General features: G+C 34.4%; 1 protein-coding gene across 3 annotated transcripts; it reads left to right on the plus strand.

Moving 5' to 3' along the window:
- The first annotated feature begins 12,315 nt into the window (after window positions 1-12,315).
- LOC112020820 (rhamnogalacturonan I rhamnosyltransferase 1) lies at window positions 12,316-16,774 on the plus strand. 3 transcript variants are annotated; one of them, XM_024053378.2, is made up of 9 exons: window positions 12,316-12,751; window positions 12,831-13,205; window positions 13,916-13,983; window positions 14,108-14,196; window positions 14,330-14,495; window positions 14,839-15,128; window positions 15,234-15,438; window positions 15,543-15,700; window positions 16,055-16,774. In XM_024053378.2, the coding sequence occupies exons 2-9, from the start codon at window positions 12,869-12,871 to the stop codon at window positions 16,305-16,307; spliced, it is 1,566 nt and encodes a 521-aa protein (XP_023909146.1). In that variant the 5' UTR covers window positions 12,316-12,751; window positions 12,831-12,868; the 3' UTR covers window positions 16,308-16,774. The 3 variants fall into 3 exon arrangements, with proteins under 3 accessions (XP_023909146.1, XP_023909145.1, XP_023909144.1); XM_024053377.2 differs by having other exon boundaries at window positions 12,317-12,741; XM_024053376.2 differs by having other exon boundaries at window positions 12,317-12,643.
- The last annotated feature ends 1,329 nt before the right edge of the window (window positions 16,775-18,103 follow it).

Raw genomic sequence — 18,103 nt, forward strand, 5'->3', positions numbered from 1 at the left:
AATCTAAATTCTGAAATTTTAGGGTATAAAATCTAAACAACCCAAAATATTAGTGATATAGTTTGCAATTTACCCTTTAAAGTTTTAAAACTCATCAAATTGCAATTTTGTGCACTAGAATTTGCACACTCATACAAACAATCACATTTTTCTCTACTTGTGGCAATGATAAGGAAGAGCCGAAGAAACCTTTCTTTTTTTGGTAAACATTAGCCCCATATCGACTCTCTTCTTTTGGTTTACACTTTACAGCACCGTATTGTGAGTCATGACTCATGACTCATGACTCATGTGGAATCATTTATTTACATAAAATCCATCTCATATATAACGAATATAAACCATTCTTTTTAAGCATTTGCGCCAATGCGTATATAATAGAAAATTGATTCAAATTTACACGCTTAAACTAAAAAGTTATTTACATTAGTTAAGTTTAAATGGTGTAAATATCCATTGTTGATTGTTCATTTGTATTTTATATTTTATTATTTTTTTCTCTCATTTTTTTCTATCTTCCCCTCACTCTCTTCTCTCTTTAACTCATCTCTCTAAACGCATAAATAATATTTCAATAAAATATAGTGTAAAATAGATAATCTGACTTAAAGTGATAATGTAAAATAGATTAAATAAATTTTTTTACTAAAATAAACATAAATTTTTGCATGAACTTGGATTCAAGAAAAGGTAAAACTTTTATTTATGTTGAGTTTAAATTACATCAGATGTAATATTAAGTAATATCACACTATTTAATAACTTGTTATAGAATTTATATTTTAAAAATCTCACCGATAAATTACATGTTTTATATGTTTTTAACACTAATGCTAATTTTCATGTCAATTCGATGTTATTTACCATTTAATCTATAAATTTATTTTTTATGCATTATTTTTAAACTATAAAAAATTGAATTTAAACAATTAATTGATGACATAGTTATTAATCTTTAATCACCTTGAAATTTTGTAAATATGAAAAATATACGAAGATAACGTAATCTAACAGTAAATTTGTCAAAAATTTGTTTCCAATTAAAAAATATCGAGTGGTATAACATTGCCTAAAATTACACCAAAATATGTGAGTTCCAGTTAGCTCAATTGAAAAAGTCTCTAATAGTTGAATAAGAGATCTGAAATTCAATCTTCGACTACACTAAAAACTGATCGATACCTTAACTTAATGATAAAAAACTATTATCAATAGAAACTCTATAAAACTATCTCTAAGAAAAATTACACCATGTGTAACTTTTTACTAAGTATCCTAGTTGAAACAATGAAACTGACCAACCAAAGCATTGGTGGTGACCTCGGACTAGTAAGGTATTCTTCGGTCTCCAAGAACTAGATCTGGTGTTACATACCACCATCATCATGGGCATCCCCAAACTCACACGCACAGTCCCAACAACAATCATAGATCCACCACATCCATCTTCAGCGAGTACGTCACACGCACCACTGATTGACGGTGATGCCGTGCCAGTCACTTCCCCAGTGGGTCCCAATCTTATACGGACACATATTCCTCTACAGGGTTTTCCCACTCGAGCCTCGACTCGACTCGAGCTCCAAGATCACCAATCGGCGCGTGTAAAATCCACACCTTCACCTTCACGGAGCGTACATTCCCCAAATCCAAAACTCTTTTAATGTGGGACCCAATGTTTTTTGATGTAAAGCGTGAGATTATGACACCTGGCCCGACACAAACATCACAAGCCCTTCAAGCATCGTATCTTCGTTTAACTTGACCGTTCTGACAGTAACAACGATTGGGGCCTCCGTTATAACGGCGCAACCGACAACGTGACGGAGACTCGCACGGCTAAAGATGTCGATATATTCGATAACTACTGTACAAAAGCAAAGAGCCAGTTGTCCGTGCAGTTATCGCCAAAATACCGTCCCTTTTGACGGAAACCTTTGGAATCTCAATTCTCAACAAAAGCAAAGATTTTCTCATAGAGGAGAGGAAGGCACGTTGATTTGCTGTGTTAATAATAAGCTACTCTACTAAAATGTAGGTTTTTATGTTGCAATTGTTGAAGTATTATTACATTCTTGTTTGTGTATTATTGTGAAAAAAATATAATCATTTTAGTGGGTTGAGCTTACTTCTTCAATCCAACTAAAATTATATCGTTGAAAAATTCAATTAGTTTTGAAATGTGTAATTTATTTATTCACACATAGATGATATATATAACCTTAGTTTTTATTAATGATATTCTTGATATGAAGCTTTATGGGGTAGGTTTAATAAAGTGGGAGAGGTTTGGGTCCAGTGTCCAGTGACACTGGACCTGTTAGGATTGTGACACATGTCTATTTTTTAACATGTGTCACTATCTGATCGGGTCCAGTGCACTGGAAGCACTGAACCTAATCCGAACCCTAATAAAATAGTTTACAAAATGGAAGTGATTCAATGAGGATAAAATGCATTTCTTAAACCAAAATAAAAATTGAGGACAAATGCATTACATTTTTTAAAAAAATGGACAAACACCCAAATAAGTAATCAACACACGACAATATTATTGGATCAAAAGAGTAACAGTTTGTTAGTTTTATCCTGTTTTCAAATAAATGAAAATTATCATATTATGTACCATCAGACGTTTAGCTTTCCTTACTAAAAAAAAGAAAAAAAATACTGACAAACTCAATTTCACAATATACTAAAATAGTCGACTATTGGTGATATATACTTCTACCCACCACTTTTTGTATGGAACTGTCTTTTTTTCACTATTCAAAATTGACTAATTTAGTAAATTGCAAGATTAGATGTATTCGTAGTATTATTAAAAAAGAAAAGGTCCCTTAATTTTCCTTTTTAGATGGGATTGATTTAATAACAAATTAACAATGTGGTTTTTTGGGTTAAAATATAACATTTTAAATGCCAAGAATCTTGTAATTCAATAGCATTAGGTCTTTTATGGTTTAAATTCTCCTTCTCTATTTTTTTTTAACTATTAAATTATGTATAAAAAAAATGTTTAATGAACCAAATTTTAATAATAAACCTTTGCGTATTCTTTTTTTTTTTTTTTTTTAAGAAAACTTTTGCGTGTCTTTGGTTTAACCAAATCGTTTTTCTCTTCGATCAATTTTATTATTCAAAACTGGTCTACAAAATAGAAGTGTTTATATTTCTACTCACAATATTTTTTTTTTAAAATTGTCCCAAGGGTTTTTAGATTTTCAGTATGACTATTAGACTTTATTGACTAAATTAACTAACACAATTACCTTCGGTTTGGTAGTTTGAGATGTGGAATATGTGAAATTACTAAAAAAGAAAAGGAAAACTATTTATTATATTAATTATTTCTTCAACCCTTACAGATATCATACCAACAATGGTCTAATTCATTGCTTTAAAAAAAAAAAATTTTATTTTTTTTTGAGAATTGAAAATTTTTGACTTAATATACCATAATAGGAATAATATAATAAGAAAACTATGATATGGTGACAACCCATTAATGCTGATTGGGTTATATATATATATATACCTTCCATTAAAATTTCGTCAAAAAAAATTTTCCATTAAATATTATAATTAAAAAAAAAATATAAAATATATAGTTCTATATATAAATACAATCATAATAAATCTATATTAATAATTACCATGCATAATTATCACAATTACCTTCGGTTTGGTAGTTTGAGATGTGGAATATGTGAAATTACTAAAAAAGAAAAGGAAAACTATTAATTATATTAATTATTTCTTCAACCCTTACAGATATCATACCAACAATGGTCTAATTCATTGCTTTAAAAAAAAAAATTCTTTACTTTTTTTTTTTTTTTTTTTTTTTTAATACTAGAAGGTATCACTAAGTTGAGCTACAAGAATCTTAGCACTCTTTCTAAGTTATCTTGACATAGAAAATATTTTTGGTAATGAATTTTTTTTACTAAATTGTTATATCAAATGGGGGTGGTGATTTAAAACCTAATTTTCCTAGTAAAAGCGACATGTTAATGTTATCTATTTTTATATTAAAAAAAATAGTCATTAATTGATATAATTGAGTTACAATGCTCTTGGTTTTTGGCTAATAAATTTAAGATAGAAGTTTGCTTTTTTTGTTTTTTGCTTTTTTAAAGAGTAATTTGGCATTGAAGTAGTCCTAATGATTATATCATTTAAATATTTTTTATATGGGTTCGTATCTATAATATATCCTTTAAATATTTTATTTTGGTTAGAGTTTGGCTCCAACCACCCATAGAAAAATAATTTTTTTTTTAATAGCAGATATAGAAAAATAACTTAACCCAACTAATCAAGTGAGTTATATGCATTGCACATAATAGGACACATGTTATTTTTCAATTGGTGGTTGGAGCCCAAAAATTTTCTTTTATTTATTTATTTGATAAAAAGATGACATTTTTATTCATTCAAGTAATAGTAGCAATAACATAATCCTATATGAGAGCTTGTTCAATACAATAAGGAATCTCCTTAATCCATACAATAGAGTCATCAATGCTAAGTGCATATTTTGCTAAAATGTGGGCGGGTTTGTTCCCTTGCCTCCTTACATGTGAAACATTAACCATATGAAATTCAAAGCTGAATAGTTGCATTCCCAAAATCAGCGAAGCTGCTGATGAGGTAGGATAAGACAGACCACAGAGAGCACGAACAATCACCAATGAATCCCTTTCCAAGACGATGTCTTGAAGACCGGTGTCCCTAACTAACTGAAGACCAGCTTCAAAAGCTTTTGCCTTCACTTCTAGCGAACCCAGTGGTGCGTGAATTCGTTTGCACAGCACAGCTACAACTTGGCCCATATCATCTCGTATCACTACGCCTATTCCCACTAAGCTATTAAGTTTGGATAAGGCACCATCCACATTGATCTTAAACGGGGAAGAAGGTGGTGGAGTCCACGTAACATTAGTGACCTCAAAGGTGATTGCTGTGGTTTTCGTCGCGGCCGAGTATTCGGTCAATTAGTGTGTTGCCTACTGGACCAAAGCTTTCGGCGTCTTCCTTGTACCTCCAAGTCGAACTTCATTCCAATTACTCCACATAGAGCAAGATATAGTGACTACCAGAGCAACCTTCTCTTCGTCAAAAGACTCAATCATCAGAAGGAACCATAATAGATCAAAAAAGGAATGAAACTGACTCGACCTGAGTGAGCTAGGTAGCTTCGAGCATCCCCAGACTAGTTGAGCTCTTGGGCAGGACCAAAACAGATGACCAGAGGACTTGGTGGCATTACCACACTCTTCATATAGGTTTTCCAAGAGCACCCTGTGTAGGTATAGATTATCCTTTGTGGGGAGGATGTTACGACTGGCCCTCCATGCAATGTGGCAAACCTTGTGAGGGGTTGGTAGTCACCAAAGTTTTCTCCAAAACACATGGTGAAAGCTGTCCAACGAGGTTGATGCAGTGTGTGCAGTCCGATGGAGATTCATGGCCACTTTATAGGTGCTACGGACATTAAAACATCCATTGTTTGTTTCCACCCAAATGAGACAGTTACCAGGCATTCTAATGCTTAGCAGAATGCCCAAAATAGCTTCAATATCCACAGGTAGGAAAATTTGGCATATGACTTCTTCTTTCCAACACTTCCACTCGGTACGAATAAGCTCATTCATCCTAATATCCTGGTTCAAGAATAGTCTGGGTGGAATGACTTCATAGTTGGAAACCCGAGGTAGCCATTTATCCCCCTTAGATTCAAATGTCCGTTCCATTTCCTACCCTTCATCGTACGCCTTACTTAACAATGGATTGAGCCGATAAGATGCTTCGCCAAGTGTATGAGGGAATATTTACAAGGGTAGCATGTAGAAAGTCACAAGTGGAAAAATATTTGGACTTGAGGACCCGGTAGAGTAGAGAATTATGGCAAGTTTGGAGCTGCCAGCCTTGTTTAGCTAACAAGGCCAAATTAAAGTATTTTAGTTGCTTGAAACCCATCCCACCACACTTCTTTGGTTCACACAAATTTTTCCAACTCAACCACGCAATCTTCTTTTCCTCCCCTCGTTGACCCCACCAAAACTACCTAATCAAATTAGTAAGATCGTCACAAAAAGAATCCGGGATCTTAAAGCAACTCATGGTGTAAGTGGGGATGGCTTGGGCCACCACTTTTATCAATACCTCCTTGCCTGCTTTTGAAAGAAGTTTTCATTTCCAACCAGCTAGTTTCTTAGAGAGCTTATTTTTAATGTCACTAAAACTAGCTTTTTTATTCCTCCCTACAAGTGAAGGCAGCCCCAAGTACTTTTCATGTTGTTCAATAACCTATGCTCCGAACCTAACCTTTATTTCCTCCTGAACCTCCTTGGAAGTATTAGTGCTAAAAAACAAAGAAGTTTTTGCAAGATTAAGTTGTTGACCAGATGCCTTCTCATACACTTGGAATAAGGAATCACAATCTGAAACGGTAGCTTTGCAAAAGATAAGGCTATCATCAGCAAAGAACAAGTGTGAAAGTTTTGGCCCCCCACAGCAAATAGCAATACCCTCCAATACTCCCCCTCCACTGATTTTTTAATCAAAGAAGATAGACCTTTTGCCACAATGAGGAACAAATAAGGTGATAAGGGATCCCCTTGGCGAATCCCCCTAGAAGGTTGAACGGATCCACAAATCTTCTCATTAATTCTAAATGAATAGAGACCGTTGTCACACATCTCATAATCAAACTCCTCCATCTCAAATCAAAAATCAGCTTCTCCATAACTTTGTCAAGGCAAGCCCATTCAACATGGTCATAAGCCTTGCTCATATCTAATTTCAAGGCCATTTCCCCCTTCTTCCCTACCTTTTCTAACTGATATGGTGCATAGCCTCAAAAGCCACAAGGATATTATCAGTAATCAACCTTTCATGCACAAATGCACTTTAGGTATCACTGATGATAGAATGCAGAAATTTTTTGAGCTTGTTAGCAATCACTTTAGAAGCAAGTTTAAAGAGCACATTACATAAACTAATTGGGTGGTAATCGGAAATATATTTGGGATCTTTATTTTTTGGAATCAAAACAACATGCGTATCATTAAACATGGGAGGAGCATAGCCAAAGTTTAAGAAATCTAGTATCATTTTAGTGACCAAATGCCCAATGGAAGGCTAGAAATGTTGGAAGAAAAGAGGGGGCATACAGTTCGGGCTCGACGACTTCAATGGGTACATTTGTTTAAGAGTTGAATACACTTCACTGCAATGAAAGGTCCTATTCAGCATCTGATTCACAAGTTTGAATACTTTTGGTTGAATGGCTGCCAAAGCTCAGTGAATTCAGAGGGCCGAGTAGAATAGAAAAGATCCTTGTATTGGTGTATCACAATCTCCTCTATTTTGTGTTCTTCCTCGTGCCAAATACCACTTGGATTTGTCAAGCCTGCAATTATATTCTTCTTGTAGTGAGATGATGCTCTAACATGGAAAAACCTTATATTCTGATCTCCTGCTTGAAACCAATTCAAATGGGACTGTTGGTACCACATGGTAGCCTCTCTATCCAGCCAGCAATTCAAGTCTACTCGTGTCTCTCTCAGTGCATTGATGGTAGTGGGAGAAGTCAGTTGAAGCTCTAGCCATTCCAATCTTCTTTGCAGCTCGGTAATCTTCAAAACAACATGACCAAACTCCCTCTAATTCCAAACTTCCAACCGTTTTCGACAAAACTCCAGACACCGGGATATCAGGAAACTAGCATCAGACATGCTCCCCTCTGCCCAAGCATTCTTTACTATTTCTTCACACTTCAGGTCCTTTAGCCACATGGACTCGAATCTAAAAATCTTCCGCCTGATCCATTTCTGTGGTTTCATGAAAAAGTGCAGCAAAAGTGGAGAGTGGTTTGACACCGAGCATGTAAGGTGAAAGAGTTTGGCTTCTTGAAATTGTACTCCCCATTCAAGCGAGGCCAAGGCTCTGTCAAGCCTCTCTCTGATCTAACCCCCATCAGCTCTCTGGTAGAGCCATGTGAAACTTGGTCCGACAAAACCCAGGTCACATAATTCGCACCAATTCAAAGTGTCTATGAAATTTTTTATTTGCCGCCTCGACCGTGAGCTTCCTCCCTCTTTCTTAAATCCCTTGTAATCTCATTGAAGTCGCCAATGACCAACCACGGTAATGTAGACCTGTCCCAAATCACCTTAAGCAATGCCTATTACTTATCTCGTTTCGATGTTTCTGGAGCCCCATAGAAACTAGTGAGGCGCCACCAATCTGTCGAAACTACACCCTTAACCAAAGTGTCAATGTGTGATTGATCAGCTGCAAGCATTTCTACTGTAATACCTTTCTTCCAAAAAAGAGCTAAACCCCCATTCTTCCCCATGCTAGGGACCACCCAGTTGAATTTAAAATTATACTGATCTCTAACTTTCTCTTTATTTAGTTTAGTCTCTACAAGGAAGAATAAAATGGGCTCTTCTTGTTGTACCACCTTTTGCAATAAATGCAATATCAAAATGCATGTGGAGAGGAAGAGGGAAATAAATGTTACCTTTTATGCAGGTAAATTGATCTTTAAATTATAATAGAACATTATTAACTTTGGTAGAGTGCATTATAATTCTTGTGTTTAAACACAATACACTTAAACATTATAGTAAATAATAAAAAATATATAGAGAATAACTTTNNNNTTTTTTTTTTTTTTTTTTTTTGAGAATTGAAAATTCTTGACTTAATATACCATAATAGGAATAATATAATAAGAAAACTATGATATGGTGAGAACACATTAATGCTGATTGGGTTATATATATATATATATATATATATATACCTTCCATTAAAATTTCGTCAAAAAAAAATTTTCCATTAAAATATTATAATTAAAAAATATATATAATATATAGTTCTATATATAAATACAATCATAATAAATTATATTAATAATTAGCATGCATAATTATCATTTTGTTTATAGAGCATAATTATCAAATTGCATATTCATAATTGCAAACATTCGTGGTAATTGAGATCATTTAACAAAGTTAAGAATTTTTTTTATATGATAGATAATTGAGTAAAATTATAAATTTAGCAATTATTTTTAATAATATGAATTTTTATATATTTACTTCTTCATGTTATACTATTTAATGTATAAATATAATAAAAGTTGCTTTACTGATTCAAGTATATCATGCATTTAAAGATTTATTTAAATGCTTTAAAATTATTATAGGTAAAAGATGGGTGTATCTCATCAACTTCCATGAGACCTTTTATTTTAATACGACTAATGGTTTTAATATACTTTCTCACTTTCTAAGTTAGTTTTTCTTTTTTCTTTTTCTTTTTTTGAAAAATAAATCAATATTTAGGGGTATGAACCCTAAATGTCTCATTTTTTTTTGGATAAGATCCTAAATGTCTCATTTGAAAATACTAGAAGGTATCACTAAGTTGAGCTACAAGAATCTTAGCACTCTTTCTAAGTTATCTTGACATAGAAAATATTTTTGGTAATGAATTTTTTTTACTAAATTGTTATATCAAATGGGGGTGGTGATTTAAAACCTAATTTTCCTAGTAAAAGCGACATGTTAATGTTATCTATTTTTATATTAAAAAAAATAGTCATTAATTGATATAATTGAGTTACAATGCTCTTGGTTTTTGGCTAATAAATTTAAGATAGAAGTTTGCTTTTTTTGTTTTTTGCTTTTTTAAAGAGTAATTTGGCATTGAAGTAGTCCTAATGATTATATCATTTAAATATTTTTTATATGGGTTCGTATCTATAATATATCCTTTAAATATTTTATTTTGGTTAGAGTTTGGCTCCAACCACCCATAGAAAAATAATTTTTTTTTTAATAGCAGATATAGAAAAATAACTTAACCCAACTAATCAAGTGAGTTATATGCATTGCACATAATAGGACACATGTTATTTTTCAATTGGTGGTTGGAGCCCAAAAATTTTCTTTTATTTATTTATTTGATAAAAAGATGACATTTTTATTCATTCAAGTAATAGTAGCAATAACATAATCCTATATGAGAGCTTGTTCAATACAATAAGGAATCTCCTTAATCCATACAATAGAGTCATCAATGCTAAGTGCATATTTTGCTAAAATGTGGGCGGGTTTGTTCCCTTGCCTCCTTACATGTGAAACATTAACCATATGAAATTCAAAGCTGAATAGTTGCATTCCCAAAATCAGCGAAGCTGCTGATGAGGTAGGATAAGACAGACCACAGAGAGCACGAACAATCACCAATGAATCCCTTTCCAAGACGATGTCTTGAAGACCGGTGTCCCTAACTAACTGAAGACCAGCTTCAAAAGCTTTTGCCTTCACTTCTAGCGAACCCAGTGGTGCGTGAATTCGTTTGCACAGCACAGCTACAACTTGGCCCATATCATCTCGTATCACTACGCCTATTCCCACTAAGCTATTAAGTTTGGATAAGGCACCATCCACATTGATCTTAAACGGGGAAGAAGGTGGTGGAGTCCACGTAACATTAGTGACCTCAAAGGTGATTGCTGTGGTTTTCGTCGCGGCCGAGTATTCGGTCAATTAGTGTGTTGCCTACTGGACCAAAGCTTTCGGCGTCTTCCTTGTACCTCCAAGTCGAACTTCATTCCAATTACTCCACATAGAGCAAGATATAGTGACTACCAGAGCAACCTTCTCTTCGTCAAAAGACTCAATCATCAGAAGGAACCATAATAGATCAAAAAAGGAATGAAACTGACTCGACCTGAGTGAGCTAGGTAGGCTTCTCTATATATATTCATACTATTTTGGAAAAAAAAAAAGATTTTGTAAGTATAAAAACTTTGTAATACAATTTTTATTTTAAAAAAAAATATATATATATATATATATAAAGAAATGGTGTTTCAGCCTTTGGTCATGAACTGATATTGTGTTAAATTGAATATAGATTAATATTGTGTTAGATACTTTATTGATCATGGGATTTCATACCAATGAATCCATCCTCGAATACATCCAAGATAATACATACAAATTATTATTTTTTTTACTCATGATAATTCAAACAGATTAGTGTATAATAATACACGTTAAGATTAATATATAGTAATAATAATAATATATAAAATATATAATAATAGAAGCATTAAAGCCGAAATATCATGATATTGTTTTGATATTTAAGTAAAGAGAAATAGAGAATCCCTAAATTGATTATTGAATCGTGCAGTATGAGGGTATGTGTTTACCTATCTGATAAGCGGCGAAATAAGCGGAAAATATCGCGAAATATTGTCGGCGTATCAAAAACAGTCCCGAAATAAACCAGCCTACGCGGCACAAACCCCCCCTCCCCAAAAACCCATTAGATTAATCCACCACGTGTCGAACATCAACGGCCAGATCGTTGACACGTGACAAGACGCATAAATTCCCAAGGGACCCACTGTATCCCCCACCTAGCTGGCTGGCATTTATTGGCTGAGACACCTTGAAATTAAAATCAACCCGTCTTCTCTCAACTCTTAACCTAACCCTAGTCAAGTCCACTACCTCCTTCACCTAACCACGGTTAGTCCTCAAAGCCAAAGGTGACCCAGCGGTGTACGGTCACAGCTTTTAGAGAGAGAGAGAGAGAGAGAAGGGAGGCAAAATTGCAAAAACACTCCTAAGTTTGGGTTAATTACAAAAACACTTCAAAGTTTCAATTATCACTTACAACTCTCCCATATATGGCCAAATTGAATTTTTGGAATTAACTTTTATTAGCTCTTATGGAAAGCAACATCACATGAGTATCATGTAATTAGTGACACGAATTAGTTGGTAAGTCTTCTTAATGTGGCCACTTAAAATTACATGATTTTTCTGTCTATGAAAGCAAATGGTGTAATTAGTCTTTCAAGAAAATTTGGAAGATCAATTTTTTCATCTAGAAAAGGTAATGGTATTATTAGTCTTAGTAGAAAATTTGACAAATATAAAAACTTTGGCGTGTTATAAGGAAGAGTTGAAACCAGGTGTTCTTACAATTAATGCAAATAGAATTGTATTTTTTGCGAGTTATTTTAATATCATAACAAATTTCATACCTATTTTTATCACTATTTTAATAGTAGACTGTGATTAACTATCTGTCACAATCATATAGACAACAGCTCAGAATCAGCTAAATCATATTAGTTATTTTTATTTTTGCATTCAAGCCCAAAAAAGAAAAGAAAAAAACTTATAAAGAAAAAAAAGAAAAGAAAAAAGTCCTTCTCTTTATGTTGGAGTCGCGTGAGTGCACGCTTTGACACCGCGTTGTTGAATTTTCCCACAAATTATATAAATTTATAATTCATCCACTCCTTCATCCTTCTCTGTCTGTATCTCTCTCTCCCTCTCTTTCTCTCTCTAACATCCCCCTATATATTAATACTCGCGCTGGTGTACTCGCTCCGGCGAATCGGGCCAAAAATCTCGCCGGCGAATACACCGGATCTTCGAAGATCTTCAAATTCACAATCTCCCATTGCCGTTTCGGTACCAAAATCTGCCTATAAATACGAAGATCTTATTCGCTACTTATTTTTTCCTTTTCAATTGGCTTCTTCTTCTTCTCGAATTGGGAAAAAAATCGGTGATGAAGATCGACAAGCCTTGTGAGTATAATGCACGTGGAGAATTATAGCGTTCCTTTTTAGGGTTCTAGAAATCTGTGAAAAGAATCTATAAAACAATGGTGGTTGTGATAATTCTGGTCAGTTTGGGTGAGCTTTTATAGTTAGATTTTTTTTTTATTTTATTTTATATGATACAAAATTCATTTTTGTTTTGTGAAAAATTTAGGGTTTGAATTTTGATTGCATGGGGGAAAGAGGAGCGAGATGTGTAGGATAGAGAGGAAAAGCTGTGAATTTGATAACAACAATAAGAGAGAGATGGGGTTGAAGGCAATGGGAGGGGTTGAGAAGCTGAGGAGTTCAATGTCGGTGTCGATGTCGAGGTCGAGAATGAAGCTATGGATGATACGCGCTACGACGTCGGTTTTGCTCTGGACTTGTATTGTTCAGTTGACGGCGTTAGGGGATTTGTGGGGTCCTAGGGTTTTGAAGGGTTGGCCCTCTTGTTTTTTGCAGGACTCTTCTTCCTCCTCCGCCTCCTCCGCCGTTAACAACGCCGTTACCGTTCCGTCTGTTCCGCCGCGAGTTCTTCCACCCAAAAGTGAGTTCTTTCTTTGCTTTCGTGTTTGATTGAATTTAGTGGGTATTTTGAATTAATTGAATTAAAAGACTTAGTCTTATTTGGAATTAGTATATGGGTTTAAGTTTGATTTTTTTTTTTTTCCCGATATTGAAAATGATTGGTGGAGGTTGTTTGATTACAGTGGCTTTTGTTTGTTTAATCAGCGGTCATAATTTTTTGGATAAGACTAATGTAATAAAATGGTGGATTGTCTGGAAATTTTCGAAAATTAAGGCAGAGAAAGAGATGGGGAGTTTTCAAAAGCTTTTGTCTTTGTCGGTATTTTGAATTATTGGGAAAAAAATTGAATTCGTGAGTTAAAAAAAAAAAAGGACACTTCAGTTAAGGAAGTAACAAGACTATGATTTCGGATAGAATAGAATGGAGAAAAAGAATGCATGTGGCCGACCCTCACTAATCTGTTGAGGATTCATGATCGACCCCAAAAATTTTGGGACTAAGGTTTTTATTGTTGTATCTCTGGTTGTGTTCCTAGCAAGTGCCACTGTGGTGACTTCTAAGTTAGCTAATAACATTGTCGGAACTACAGGAGTGTTTACATATGTGTTCATTTCAGTCCTTGGCATGCGTCGATTTTCTTAGGTCCTCTTTAGTTCTTTATGATATATAGTTTTTTCTTTAATTGGTGAATATAACATTCGAGCTGAAATTTATCATTTATCATATAGGGGTTTATAAGAACAATGGTTATCTGATGGTCTCATGCAATGGAGGACTCAATCAAATGAGAGCAGCGGTGAGTTGTTAGTGAAGCACACCTTCATTTGCATATAACCTTATTTTGGGTGATATGAGTACCTAATATGTGAAATGGAAAGATGTACATATAGTGATCAGTCTTATATTTTCTATGTTTACAGATTTGTGACATGGTTGCTATTGCAAGATATTTAAACGTCACACTTATAGTACCTGAGTTGGATAAAGCCTCCTTTTGGGCTGATCCCAGGTGTGTAAGCTTTTCTCTCTTGTCGTATCTGAAGCTAATGAATGTTCCCAAGTTCTAAAAGGATCTATAACTTTTCTCAAGCTGGATTTTATTTCTTACATTGCAATTGCATGTTTGTGGATTAATTTTGCAGTGAGTTCCAAGACATATTTGATGTGGATCATTTCATTACGTCCTTGAGAGATGAGGTTCGAATATTGAAAGAATTACCTCCTAGGCTCAAGAGGAAAATGGAACTAGGGAAAGTTTATTCCATGCCCCCAATCAGTTGGTCTGACATATCTTACTATCATAATCAGGTTAGTTTATATTTTTAGTCAAGAAAACAATAAAAACAAAAACCAGAACATTGCAAGTTGCAACACTCACCACATCCTTGAAAAAGCCTCTTCAATAGCAGGCTTGGATTTCTGATCATTTAACTTGATTTTCTTTTTCTCATGAAGCTTTAGATATACCCCTTTTTTTTTTTTTTTCTTAAATTATTTTTTTGCTTGGTATGATTTGAATCTAGAATTTATTCCAATCCTTAGCAACAATTCTTTAATTTATATTATCATACTTGTCCAGTAATGATCGTTTTCATTTGTTGAGACTCCTATTTGCAAAGTAATTGTTATTGTTTGTGTATGTGTTGTATAGATTCTTCCTCTGATATGGAAGCACAAAGTTGTACATCTGAATAGAACTGATGCTCGACTTGCCAATAATGGTCAACCTTTGGAGCTTCAGAAGCTGCGCTGCAGAGTAAATTTTAGTGCTCTGAGATTTACTTCTCAGATAGAGGAGTTGGGTAGAAGGGTTATCAATCTTTTAAGGCAAAATGGCCCTTTCCTAGTACTTCATCTTAGATATGAAATGGACATGTTGGCATTTTCTGGCTGCACTCAAGGTTGCAACAATGAGGAGGTGGAGGAGTTGACTAAAATGAGGTGAGCCATTCATATTTCTTAAAACAAGCTATTGGCATCACACATTCTGACTTGAAAATTAAGTTTTATCGTCAGTCCATCTCATATTTAACATACATTTTTCAGGTATGCTTATCCATGGTGGAAAGAAAAAATAATAAATTCTGACTTGAAAAGGAAAGATGGTTTGTGCCCTTTGACACCTGAGGAAACTGCTCTTACACTGAGGGCGCTGGACATTGATCCTAGTATCCAGATTTATATAGCAGCTGGTGAGATATATGGTGGAGAAAGGAGAATGGCAAGTCTTGCAAAGGCTTACCCAAAATTGGTGAGTAGTTGTATTGAAAGCTGAGGTGGATTCCTGGAATTTTTGGTACTTGGTCATTGTTTGTGTTCTTGTCTTTACTAATTAGCCTTGGGTTGTTAATACAGGTCAGGAAGGAGACCCTGTTGGAACCATCTGACCTTAGGTTTTTCCAGAATCACTCATCCCAGATGGCTGCATTAGATTATCTGGTGTCACTGGAAAGCGATATTTTTGTTCCCACATATGATGGAAACATGGCCAAAGTTGTTGAAGGCCATCGGAGGTATTGTTCTGCTGAGAATTCAGTTCTGGTTTTGACATCACAATTTTTGTTTTCTCAGAGACTATATATTTTGTGTATGACCCTGAAAGTAGGATACTTGTTTGACTGAAAAGATTTCCAATCTTGCACTTATTTATTTGATCGGAGGTTGTTGATTGTTAGTTGATTGATAATTTAGTTGCATGATTGTTACATCAATAGAAAAATGCTTTTGATGTGGTGTCATTATGTCATGAACTGTACTTTTTGATATATACTTTGAGATATCACTGTCAGTATTCTATGGCCTAATTTGTTTTAATGTTGTCTATACATTTACTCTCATCTGAAACATCTGTTTTTTCAATGCTTCAGATTTCTTGGGTTCAAGAAGACGATTCTGTTGGATAGAAGACTGCTGGTCAGTTTGATAGACCAGTACAACAGTGGATCACTCAGTTGGGATGAGTTCTCATCAGCAGTGAAGGATTCTCATGCAGAACGCATGGGAAACCCAGTGAAAAGGTTGGTGATCCCAGACAGGCCTAAAGAAGAGGATTATTTTTATGCCAACCCACAAGAGTGTTTGCAGCCATTAGACGAATCATTATCATTGAGTAGTACGTGATCTATATGTTAGGAGATTGCGACATTCATCAGTGTTCTCCTACAGTGCTAAACTTTCAGCCATGGATCTGTAGATAGGTTTCTACAGAAGTACAGTGATAATGAAGGATTTTGTTTTGAAGAGGAGATGGTGAAGATTATTGGGAGTGGTAAAACTACAAGAAGGCCTGAGAGGATCTATGGAAGCAGCCGGGGAAACAATATTGTCTTTTACATATGCCAATAATCATCCAATTCATGTATAGAAGCTACCTTGTCATTTACAGGGTGAGAGCAGATTGATCTGCATTGTACACCGGGGGGATGCAAATATAGATTTGGTTTACGCAAAGATGTAGATTCATGTAAGGTTAATCCCTTATCCTTCCATTTTGCATTTTTTGTTTCGTTCGGATCAGCCATGGTCTTCTGATTTCCTCTCAGCATATATAACATTTTAATTTTATCAGTTTACACAGATTATTGCCACTCTCCTATTGCATGGTGGTCCTATTCCATGGAATCATAGGCTGCGGTGTTTATGTACTTCTTACAAGTTACTAAATTAATTTTATATGCTCGGGAAATGTTCAACACCTCTAGTTAAATATATATATATATATATAGATGAATAGGCTCTTATCATTATATTTGAGTGGCTTTAATAAGTTGGGTTGTTGTATTCATCCACTTTCATTAAACTTTGTTGGGTTGTAGAGGAAGTGTGATTTTCTCTTTAGAGAAGCTAGGCATCATGAAAATTGCGTCTGATAATGACAAGGCAACCAAAACAGCCAGTCAAACACGATCATCAGGACCACTCTGAAAATTTTGGATTATTAATTATTCCTTTTCTGTCATTCATGGTAGGTATTGAATCATCTGGTGGCTACAGTTTTTAATCCTTTTTGAACCGGAAGAAGCAATCTATCTATAACTGCTAATATATAATGTGGAAATTTTGTGGATATATATATATTTGTTTGTATTATGCACGTTTGCAGACCATATGAACTAAATTATTTAATCAAACAACCGTGTTTGATTTTTATTACTAGTTTAATGAAAGAGGAGAATATAGAATTTTCTATATTTTAAAGAGAGACAAAATAGAATGGAAATACACAAGGAGATTCGTTGTGGATGTGAAATGATTGGGCGTGGTCCTTTACATGATTAGCTCAGCTGGCAACTTTGGCATTTGGTTTTGCTACTTTGCTTTCTATGGTTTTCCCTAAGGCTCAAGGCACAGTAAGTTCGTGTTGGGATATGCATTAGCTTCCAATTGTGTCAACGACAACACCTATTGAAAATGAAAATGTCCTACCATGGGTTAATTTGATAGCAAAGTTTTTATCCTAAGATACTTGGAACTTTATTACGGTGATTGATGATGATGATAAAGATGCTTTAATGAAGGATTATGATAGGAAAAAAGACCGACAATGCTTTCTCCTCAGAGAGAGGCCATGAATGAAGTAAATTGATTCATTCGATGCTTTACTAATAACGTGTAATCATTGGAAAATACAGTGGAGTTTCCTTAATAAAAGTTTTTTGTCCCAAAAATTTAGTATATTTTGGGTGTCAAACACCCTTTAGAATCTGTCTGGTAGTGCGTCGAGTGCGGAGTTAGTATGGGTGTATTCATTTCTAAAAGTAATTTACAAATTAGTTTCTGAAAATCTGACAAAGTAGGCTTAAAAAACAATATTGCAACATATCATCTCGAAAAATCATAGTGCATTTGTGCCTAGAAGATTGATTACAAATAATCCTAGTTGAATGCCTGTGCATTGTACAGTTTTTATCAAGAAC

This window comes from Quercus suber, unplaced genomic scaffold (assembly GCF_002906115.3).
Source record: "Quercus suber isolate HL8 unplaced genomic scaffold, Cork oak 2.0 scaffold_83, whole genome shotgun sequence".
In the NCBI taxonomy this organism is placed as follows: domain Eukaryota; kingdom Viridiplantae; phylum Streptophyta; class Magnoliopsida; order Fagales; family Fagaceae; genus Quercus; species Quercus suber.

Bases quoted from the DNA above. Each gene is read 5' to 3' on its own strand.
- LOC112020820 (XM_024053378.2), top strand. From the start codon at position 12,869: ATGTGTAGGATAGAGAGGAAAAGCTGTGAATTTGATAACAACAATAAG. The intron at 13,206-13,915 runs GTGAGTTCTTTC...TTTATCATATAG, and splicing joins GCGAGTTCTTCCACCCAAAA to GGGTTTATAAGAACAATGGT. The intron at 14,496-14,838 runs GTTAGTTTATAT...TGTGTTGTATAG, and splicing joins TATCTTACTATCATAATCAG to ATTCTTCCTCTGATATGGAA.